A 10,728-nucleotide genomic window follows, 5' to 3' on the forward strand; every position below is an offset into this window, starting at 1 on the left:
GTCATGTCTTTAAATTTAGTAAATTATTTTTAAAAAAACAACTCTTCACACTTTTATTACTTATGTAAAGAAACTGTAGAAATATAGAAGAAATTTCAACCAAAGCATAAGCCCATTTGATTTAACAGTTGACGATTCTTTTGATCCATGGCTATTTTTAGCTGTCTCGGTTCACAGTTGGTAAAAAAAAAAATAGAAAGAATAAAAAGCATGTAATTGGTTTGAAGGCAGAAAACAATTTCTTTTTTTGTGGCTGTAAAATATGAGGACTTTTTGCCCAATGTTTTTCCAACCTCACAATCTAAATAATTCAATGTTTTGAGATACATCTCTTTTATTGCTAATTACATCATATTTGTTATTTTTTGTTCAAATCTATATAACATTTTATCAACTAATTGAAATGATTGTTTTTCCCAAGAACTTTTCCAAAAAATGATATAAAATGATGTTTTCTTAAAGCCTATTATTGTGTTTGTGTTGGAAAAATGTCAAATGTAAAATAATGCGGTGGGTTCACTAAATGAAATTTAACATTTGAATTGATTTCTAAATACAAAGAACTGAGTTTTACATGTTTTTTCTCTTTTTTGGAACTTTGTGATACATTTTTTATTTCTTATTTTAATTTTTATGATTCAAAACAAACATCAACTTTGTCCCACAACATTTGGGTCAAATATTAATGAGTTTTGGACCACAATTTTGATTGTTGCAATCAAAGGACAAAACTACAATTTAGACTTTTTGTTCCAGAAACCAAATTCTGAAGATCAGTATGATTTAAATACTTTCCCAAATTATATTTTTAATAGGAAAAAACATTCAACTTTTTTGTCTTTCCAAAAGATTACAAATACAACAACGCATTATTTATTTCATTTTGCAGCAAAATTGACTCATTTTGACTTTACAAAGAGGTGAGGCATTTTAACCATATCATGCAAAAAAAAGTCATTTAAACATGTTCCACTAACTTGATTTCTAAAACAGTTTGCCTCAGAAAAAGATTGGTGCACACCTTCATCACACGCTCAGCAGATCCGTTTTTTTCTGACGTCAATAAAATGTCAGATTGGTCCACAGTTGGCCCATATCTTCCAAAATGCTCAGCTTCGCCCATCTCTTGAAGGGGATAAGAAGTTGCACGTAGACGGGTCCCACACACCCCCCTCCGTTGACCATCATGATCAACAGTCATTGATTTTTACTAAAGACAATTTTGTGAAGATCAGGAGCAAAACATGAGCTAAAAATGAAAATGAAAATGAAAATGAAAAGACACAAACAATTATTTATGATCTGACATCAAAAATCCTCAAACCAATGCTTGAAAAATCAGCAATTTCCTCATTTCATCAATGATTTTAAATTAAAAAAATGGTCAAAACTTCTTCGAAACTTTTTTTTTTAAACAAAGACTACAAGATCAAATTTTAATTAAACAGATATTAACAGAAGTCATTAAAACTACCAAAACACATTTTTTTATAAGTTGCTTCACAAAATTATTTGTGTGAATACCGATTACTCAGTAGTCCCACAAAAACTAATCCCACAGAAGGATTTGTGTTTTAGGACTGTTTTTGTTGGTAGATATAAATTGTGTCAAATTGAACCTGTAGAATTTGTCAGTTAATTTTTTTTCTTCCACTAATTTTATATTTAAAGTCAGACAAGTTTGGTCCGTAAAAACAGAATTTGTTTTTTAGATAGGTTTTGGAAGTTTTGAAAAGAACAGCCATTAGACTGAGAATCCACTTTTGCTTTAGATCAACAACATCAACTTAGTTGTAAAATGTGCTCATTCTGAGATCTTGCTAACTGCAGGCTTTTTGCACATAACCATTTGGAACGCGCAATGAGACACTTGAAAGACGTGCTAAGAAAATGGGAATCTCTGCAATATCTGTTGCAGAATATGAGCCAAACCAATGGAGAAACACTGCAAAGTCAAACAATAAACTTCTGAAAATAGAATCAGTTTACCGGTAAGTTAAAATTAATTTTTGTAAAATGTATTTAACATTAAAAGCTGCAAAATGAGAGATGGTAGTATTACTGTAGGCACCTTTCTTTAACTATACTGTAACTAAACTAAACACCAGCTGTTAAAAACCTTATTATGTATTACTTATTTACCATTTTATTCTAGTTATATTGAAACTGTTTATGTGGTGTGATTTTCACACCCACTGGGGCTTGCTTCAAGGCCCAGTGGGAATCTTTCTGTGTTATTTTTTTAAATTCTTTCTGTGCATTTGTTGGTTTCACTAAAGTAGACTTGATATTGTTCACTGGTGTAAAATAAAGGTTTGTTTGTTTCTATCTGGTGTTGCATTGATCTAGGAGCTCATTCAATGTGAATACAGCCTTGGCTAAAAACAGCTCCACTAATGACAGTAATGAACTAAGTAAAAAGGTAAAAATTGGACTAAAAATAGCTAAAAGAGTTATCATAAGAGTCCCAGATGAACTTTATATTTACCATGTTTATTGTACAGTAAATAAACTGGAAATGAAAATACGGTTACTTTATCGTTAAGTATTATTGCTGTAGGAACATTTACAATAACTACTGGCACAGTAAAATCTTCATGTACTGTATTTCATTTTACAGCTTCTTTAAAAAAGCCGTATAATGTTTTACAATGATTACTGTCATCCAGCTGCCACGAAGTTACTGTAAAATCTACAGCAATTGTTTGACACTGTATGGTCTTTTTTTCTACAGAGACACAAGAACAAGATCTGCCAAACTTCCTTAGAACTGCTCTAAAGAAATATGACAAAATTTAAACAAAATAGTCTCCTCTACTAGTACTAAACTATATTTTAAAAAATATGATACATTTTGAAAAAAGACATTTAAAAAAACTCTCAAAAATTGCAATTCTCCAAACCAAAATCAAAACATAATTCCTTTTAAAACTAGTAAAAATGTATCTGAAATACCTTTCCATTCACTGTGTTCTCCTGATTGATCAAAATAAACCATTTAGTGTCAAATCGTTGTGAAAGTGTCTTAGCTATAATGTAATTGAATGGTTTAAAGTTGCCACAGACAAAATTGAAAATACTAACAAAAAAACATACTAAAGCAAAAAATATCGGTAAGTTTTTCCAAATTTAGACATTTTTTGATCAAGCAAAAGTTTTATTTTTAGTTTGTTTTTCTGTGTAGAATTGATTGTGTGTATTGTCATTTATCCCTAACCTGATTGCTGAAGGGAAATGCAAACCTTTAAGGTTTTGATGCAGCATTTTAGCAGTTATTTCAGTATCAAGAAGGAACCGATTTGTCCAAACAGAAATTACTAGCAAGTGGAGGTGCATTGTAGACATAGTTTTTGGGACATTTTTCACATTATTGATCAAAGTCTTGTTTGCTAAGTTGTTTAAGAAACCGTTTAAACTGGTAGGTTTTGAATTAAATTATTTTAGGTATGTTTTAAGGCTTTTATGGCTGTCCCACTGTTGAGTTTTTAGTTTACATAAAACAAAAGCAATCAGGCTAAATTCTCCTGACTTTGCAAACAAACTTAGTCAAACACATAGATGGATGCTGCACATGTTTATTGATTCATATTCAGGATTTTTAAGAACAAGTCATGTGACAGTCTTCAGTCTAGTAGTACTGCTTCCTCAGGGCGGCCACCACAACATCCAGAAACTTCTGGAAAGCTGCTTGGACTTCAGGTGTGAAGCTGATACCCAAATTGGAAGCAACCACGATGGTCAGGCAGTCAGCCAGGAGCTGCAGAGATAAAGTATGGACATCAGTCATCAAGCAGTAAAAGCAGTCAAAAAGAAATTAGTGGGGAAAAGGTATTCAGCACCACCTTGAAATTGTCAGGATCCACCTGCAGTTTCTCTGAGTGGAGCACACTCAGATCTGTATAAGCCTGCTTGATGTTGTCCATGTTCTGCAAAGCTTTTTCCAAACCCCCAATGACAACCTTTCCATGGGCTGCTACCTTTGGGTTGGAGGTGATGGCGGCGGCGTTGTAGAGGTTCCCAAAGCTGCCGAAGTACCTCTGAGTCCAGGGGTAGACGATCAGACACCTGAAGGAAGATGAATGCAACATCACTCCTCATTCATAAAAGTTTGGAAAACCATCAATAGAATTTTGTTCTTCAGTGCATATTGACTTTAAAGTATCAAAGCCATTCCAAATCATCCGATTTAATATAAAAAGACAGCAAAAAATAATTCAAATTAGGAAATAACCCTCACCTGGAAAGAGCCGCCTGACCCACGACATCCTTATCTATCTTGGAGAAGATGTCCTGGATTGTGGCACGCTCGAAGTCTGACCATTTGACCATTTTGGCTCGGGTTTGTTCCACTTGTGGTGCGTGGAGTGTGGGCTGGCGGTATGCACCTTTTAAAGGAAACCATGAGCTCCTCCCAAAGCTGTCAGAAAGGTGGAGATGAACTGGCGGTTGGCCAAACCCTGATTTATGGATTCAGCAAAAAGATAAGACCAACTGTGTAGTGCCTGCAGTCAAATGAAATAAAATAAAAAATCAAATAAACTCTTAGTCTGACCCTGTTAACAAAGTAAGTTAATTACTGGACCCCTGCATCATTTTCAACAGCATTAATTTATTTATAAAACAGGAAATCTGAATATGTTTTGACCAATAAAACTGATCTTTTTGCATAAAACCAAAAACCCCAATGTGTAGAAAACTGAACTAAAACGCAAATATTCTTATGATTTACTTTACATTTAACAATTAAGCATTTTTTTTCATAATTAACAAAAAGCTGCTGTATTTTTAAAAGTAAACTTCAAAATTTTTGTGCTGACTTTTCTAAAATGCAGAAAATATGCTAAAGATGAGTTGTAAAGCTGAAAAATGCAAAATAATTGTAGGAAAATCCCTTTAAAAACTGGAAACAGAACTGTTTAAAATACTTTAAAAAATAAGCAAAACATCTGGTCCCTAAACTAAATAAAGTTACTATTCTTGATTTACCTTTTTTATTTAGTCTAAAGTTTTTAGGTTATTTAAAGCGTTATTTGTATCCATTCATTTTGTTATAGTTATTGAATATGGGCAGCTTTTGATAAGTATTTGAATGTGTCCAAGACAACCCTAACATTTGATTTATTTTTGTACATTTGTTTTTTTTCATTTCCACATTCATTCTTTAATTGTTTTAGGCAGGGGACATTATGTTGAGGGTACGGCAGTGTGTTGGAGATACATAGGAACATAAATAACTTTTTTATGATACAAAAAGTCCTGGAATCTGGTCTTGAGATCTGCTCGTTTGTGTTCCACTGACGTCATTCTTTTATCTGATGCTGCTTTGAGTTTATCGGTTGAACCAAACGCTCCTGTCCTGCAGATTGTCCGGGTGTGTCCGGCCTTCTTTCCTGCATAAAACCCCTTCACGCACCTTGCTCATCACGTCATTCAGAGCCGGACCTCAAGATGAGTCTCACAGCAAAGGACAAGGACGCCGTCAGGACCTTCTGGGCTAAAATCTCAGGCAAGGCGGACGATGTGGGCACAGATGCTCTCTCCAGGTAAGACCCACCTCAAACTCACAGGTGTGCTCTCATATTTTTGCTTCCACTCATTCACCAGTGTTCCCTGTTTTCCTTAGGATGCTGAAAGTTTACCCACAGACCAAGACCTACTTTTCCCACTGGACTGACCTGAGCCCAGGCTCTGCTTCAGTAAAGAAACACGGGAAGACCGTCATTGGGGGAGTTGCTGATGCTGTGGCCAAAATCGATGCTCTATCATCAGGTCTTCTGAGCCTCAGTGAACTGCACGCCTTCACCCTGAGAGTGGACCCTGCCAACTTTAAGGTGGTGATGTTTTTGAACTTCTGAAAAAGAAATCAAAATTTGCAGATGTGCTTGTGCTGAGCTTGTTTTGTATCTTTACAGATCCTCGGTCATTGCATCCTGGTAGTGATGGCCATGATGTTTCCCAATGACTTCACTCCTGAGGTGCATGTGGCCATGGACAAGTTCCTGGCTGCTTTGGCTCTGGCTCTGTCTGAGAAGTACAGATGAACGGGAAAAGTGCGAGCATGCGCAGAAGTTCCCTTTCTGTCTGAATCTAAATAAACAAGTTCATGCAGTTTACCTGGAGTCTTGTTTTTCTCTGTCTGTGAACAAGAAATAATTTTTCAAAACAAAAGCACAAAAAAGTAAAAACAGAAGCTACATGTCCACATTCCCTCCCTACTACCTAACAATAAAAAAACTTTACAGTGCAGGATTATCTGTTGTCCTGGATTCTCAAAGCAAGTTGGACACATGCTCAATGTTCTGTTTTAAATAGTAAATACGACATCACCAATTTCCCAAAGTAAAAACCTAATAAATATGAACATTTTACAAGGTCTATTGTTGAATCCACTGGGATGGTTTCTAAACAAAATAAATAAATAAACAAAAATAATTTAAAAAAAAACGTTTAACCCTTGTGCTATCTTAGATGACCCCACCCTTACATTGACGTGTTCTCCCTACAATGACAAAGGTGGATAAAGGTGGAGAGGATTTCATGTAATCTATGGACACCAGTGAAGATCACAAATCATTGAAGAAAAAAGGTTCAGAGCACTGTCTAGTGGGTCTAGATGACCCAACTCCCAACGTCAAAGTGCCTAGGATAGCACAAGGGTTAAACACAATGCTTTGTGGTCTATATTCGCCAATCTAATGAACATTGCACAATGGTTTTTCGCAGAGACTTCTGGGAAATCTCTTGGGCACTTTTATTTTCAAATGATAAATTCCAACAGCTCTTTAAAATGGCAAATGCACTATAAAGTGCTCTAAGTTGTGAGTGGTGAAGGAAATCAGACACAACCAGGGGTTCATTGTCAAGAGGATGAAAAATTAAATACAACATAAACATATTAAAACAATCATGGCATTTACATTCATTATTAAAACATAAATAAAGTTGTAAAAACCATTTTTTCTTGTAATGTGTGATATATTTCAGTTATGACCTTCTTGTAAATCTTTTTCTTATGAACTTTTCTCCAAAAATATGATCTATAAGATGAAAATGAAATAAACTATAAACAGTTTTTAATCCTTTATTTGGATTATTTACATCCTCTTATGTTTGTAAACTCACTGGAGTTTTTCTTTACATTAAGCTGTTGTTAAGTATTGATTTTTAACATAATTTAAGCAATGATTCAAACAAAATATATAAAAAAGTAATTTTTTAAATATAACTGTTTCTTATTTATTTATTGCTGATGTTGTGGTGAAAACAAACAAACATATGAAAAAAAATACAAAAACGAGGACGGACACCTCCATGAATTTTTTTTATTTTTTATTGGCCAAGTTCTTCCATTTAGAGAGGGTGATACATATGCGCTGGATAACACACAGCTGGTCCTCTGAAGTCCTGCTGGGACTTAACAATCTCTCAGCCAGAGCCAGGCCAGATTATTGAGGAACTTGTCAACGGAGACGTGGACCTCTGGAAGAAGTCTGCAGGATAGTACGTGGCCAAGACCAGGATGATGTTGTGAGCCAGGATCTGTTGAAAAAGAAACTCAAATATTGCATCTCACTGAAGCAATTTTGATTGTTCTATGTGCCTAAAAACATAAAATTTAAAATAATTAAAAATGATCTGAATCTCCTTTTGCATAAAGTGATCCCATTGGTTCTTACCTTGAAGTTGACAGGGTCCACTCGGAGCTTGAAGGCATGCAGCCCGCTCAGTTTGGACAAAGCAACGACGAGGTCGTGAATCTTTGAAATGGCCTCTCCAATGGCAGCCATGATGGTGGCGCCATGCTTCTCTACCTGAGCGGAGTCAGGGGTCAGACAAGTGGGCAAAGTAGGTCTTGGTCTGGGGGTATGCTACAAGCATCCTTCAAAACAGAAGAAAGATGTACTGTCTACACTTTCTACAAGCTCAACTGCTTTATTATATATACATGAAACGTCTTACTAAATACTTTAATGAGGTGTTACTCAATAGAAATGTAATGTTTTACAGTAACTTTTTTATATTGTTTGGAAAAAAGGAGATTAAGACATTACTAATAGGTTTTAAAAATATTTTACTCAGTCCATATTCTGTAACTTTTGGATTTTAATATGCAAATTATTTTGCATATTAAAACATCTTGGAACTTTTTAAAATGTAAAGCCCACAAACCTGCAATACAATGAGAAATTAATACACAAAGAATTTAAAGATGAGTTGTTTTTTTAAATTATATAGAAACAAAAAAAAAGGTTTAGAGCTGAAGTTGGTTAAAATAGAAAGGAAATGTTCAATATTAACAATCTATAAAAATGATCTAAGTCATACTAAATCATACATTGCAATAACAATCTGTCATGATAGTTTTATGAGGAATTTATTTTCACTACTTCTGTTTGTTATCATTTAAAGATTTTTTTGGTTAAATGTTTACCCATTGAAAACAAAAAGGGCACGAAAACAGGTCAGTTTTCCACAAAGATCAGCTTCTGGATGTTTCTGGAACTTATTTGGCCCTGTTTAGGATCTAAAGTGCTCAAATATCCTGGTCACTCACCTTGAAGTTAGCTGGATCCACACCGAGCTTAGAGGCATGCAGCACACTCAGTTTGGCAAGGCTCCCAGTCAGGTCGTCAATCCCTGCAACTGCATCTGCAACAGCAGCCATGATGGTGGCGCCATGGTTCTTCACCTGAGCAGAGTCGGGGCTCAGGTCAGACCAGTGGGAAAAGTAGGTCTTGGTCTGGGGGTATGCCACAAGCATCATTCAAAACATGCACAAGAGAGAAAGAAAAAAAAAAAAAAAAAAAAGCAAAAGGAAAAATTAAGATGGCTAACCTGCCCATAGCCACAGCTCCAATCTCGTCAGCCCTCGAGGCTGCTTCATCCCAGAAAGCTCATCCAGAGAGACTAATTGCTGCTGTTTCCGCACGGCATCCAAGCAGGAAAGCTAATGCAGAAAAACAACTGTGATGGTTCACTTAATTTCTTTGAATAAAACCCCACCCAACATCAAATCCAAGACACACCTCCATGTATCCAAAAGATGCCAAGCCAAATTCTAAGATAACAGTAACAACACCCTGTTCTGGAGCATTTCGGTTATAATCGAAATTATTGCAGGACTTTGTGAAAATGTGTTTTTGATTAATGAAATACATTTAAACATAATAATTGTATAATTAATTATTGTTTCTTCCGGTTACTTTTAAAACAATTCAGTAAAGTCTTTTTGTCATTATTATAGAAAAAATAAAATATTCGTGTTTTATCATATATTGGCAGAATTTAAAAATGTTGATGTCACATTTAAAAAAGGTTTGAAATTAGTTTACAAGCTCTAATAAAAAAAAAAAAAAATTTAACTTAAGTAAAACATCTAGTTTTATTTTTTTCTTACTAATTTTATTTTATTTTATTACCCTATGAATACATGTTTTATTAAATATAAAAAAATAAAGCATTTTTATTCAAAATCATTGAAACCATTCTTATCATTAATTTCCATATGAACAAAGATCTTCTCAATTTGGGCAACAACCCAGCATCTCATCCACTCCTGACCAATCGGCTGCTTTCATTTGTGAGAGGAGAGGCTCTGTGATACCAATAAAAAGCTCTAATGTAATACATTTTTTTATTAAGTCTGCAACCTGACAATTTTCCAAATATTATTTGTGGAGCAAAGGCAATACAAACTTCATCTCCATGTTCGAGTGGACAGATGCTGAGCGCAGCGCCATCACATCCCTGTGGGGGAAGATTGATGTGGGTGAAATCGGACAACAGGCTCTCACAGGTGAGCCCATCATTTAACGACTAGGATTTTTTTGTACAAACTCCATTTTATTTAACTCTCTTTTTTCTGTGTATTTGTGTGATTTCAGACATCTGATCATGTACCCCTGGACTCAGAGACACTTTGCATCATTTGGTAACCTCTCCACCAACGCTGTCATCCTCGGAAACCCCAAGGTGGGGCAGCATGGAAAGGTTGTGAAGTGGGCTGGAGAGCGCAGTGAAGAACATGGACAACATCAAGAACACTTACACAAAGCTCAGAACTCCACGTGGATCCTGACAACTTCAGGGTATGTCATCAATGTCCAATTGCTTTCTTTTTTTTTAACTATAGCCCTCTATGAAACCACAAATGCACTGGCTGAGTGCATCACCGTGTGCATCACTGCCAAGTTTGGTCCTCAAGTCTTCACTGTTGGAGAGCAGGAGGCCTGGCTGAAGTTCCTGCCGTGGTGGTTTCCGCTTTGAACAGACAGTGCCACTAGTCTCCTGAGAGGCACTTCCACAAGAAAATTGACAGGAAAGTTACTGTGCCTTCCTCAGTCTACAGCAAACTCCAAATAAAATCAAAATAAAACTCATGCCACCATGTGTTCTGTCGTTTCTATCATTCTGTTTGGAGAAAGCCTACTGGAGAATTTTTTGTTGTTTTTTTTGCTCCCAAACTAAAAAAAAAAAGGTTTTACTAAAACAAGAATTTTCAAAGGAAGTCACGTTTGGCTCAATTACCATCATTAGCAAATAAATAAAACAATAGCAGTAGAACCCATTTTAAAAAATATATTTTTTATACATTCCTTTTTAGTTTTTATTTATTATTACAATTCTTTTGTTTTTGTTTTTTTCATCTTCTAATCTCTTTTATCCCTTTCGGGGTCACAGGGTTGCCGGAGCCTATCCCGGCCACTTGTGTTCGAAGGCAGGGGGCAC

The 10,728-nt window shown here is 35.3% G+C and overlaps 4 protein-coding genes across 4 annotated transcripts; 2 read left to right on the forward strand and 2 right to left on the reverse strand.

The window, feature by feature from the left end:
* Positions 1–3,559: 3,559 nt before the first annotated feature.
* Positions 3,560–4,402, reverse strand: LOC101158529 (hemoglobin subunit beta). Its single transcript, XM_011478023.3, has 3 exons — positions 4,238–4,402; positions 3,843–4,065; positions 3,560–3,757 (listed from the first exon to the last, which is right to left on the reverse strand). Exons 1-3 carry the CDS (start codon positions 4,327–4,329, stop codon positions 3,629–3,631), a joined length of 444 nt encoding a protein of 147 aa, XP_011476325.1. The 5' UTR covers positions 4,330–4,402; the 3' UTR covers positions 3,560–3,628.
* Positions 4,403–5,384: 982 nt separating this feature from the next.
* Positions 5,385–6,113, forward strand: LOC101175481 (hemoglobin embryonic subunit alpha). The gene is made up of 3 exons (XM_011478022.3): positions 5,385–5,543; positions 5,624–5,831; positions 5,913–6,113. The coding sequence occupies exons 1-3, from the start codon at positions 5,449–5,451 to the stop codon at positions 6,039–6,041; spliced, it is 432 nt and encodes a 143-aa protein (XP_011476324.1). The 5' UTR covers positions 5,385–5,448; the 3' UTR covers positions 6,042–6,113.
* Positions 6,114–7,322: 1,209 nt separating this feature from the next.
* On the reverse strand, positions 7,323–8,830 carry LOC105354600 (hemoglobin subunit alpha-A-like). Its single transcript, XM_020704981.3, is given in 5 exon segments — positions 7,323–7,441; positions 7,444–7,485; positions 7,488–7,539; positions 7,677–7,811; positions 8,690–8,830. Coding segments are annotated over 5 exon segments (423 nt in total). The 5' UTR covers positions 8,765–8,830.
* Positions 8,831–9,564: 734 nt separating this feature from the next.
* LOC101158279 (hemoglobin subunit beta-A-like) lies at positions 9,565–10,379 on the forward strand. Its single transcript, XM_011478021.3, is given in 6 exon segments — positions 9,565–9,794; positions 9,882–9,995; positions 9,997–10,056; positions 10,058–10,092; positions 10,133–10,243; positions 10,246–10,379. Coding segments are annotated over 6 exon segments (447 nt in total). The 5' UTR covers positions 9,565–9,705; the 3' UTR covers positions 10,284–10,379.
* Positions 10,380–10,728: the final 349 nt, after the last annotated feature.

This window comes from Oryzias latipes, chromosome 8, assembly GCF_053564925.1.
Source record: "Oryzias latipes strain Hd-rR chromosome 8, Olatipes_Hd-rR_3.1".
In the NCBI taxonomy this organism is placed as follows: Eukaryota; Metazoa; Chordata; class Actinopteri; order Beloniformes; family Adrianichthyidae; genus Oryzias; species Oryzias latipes.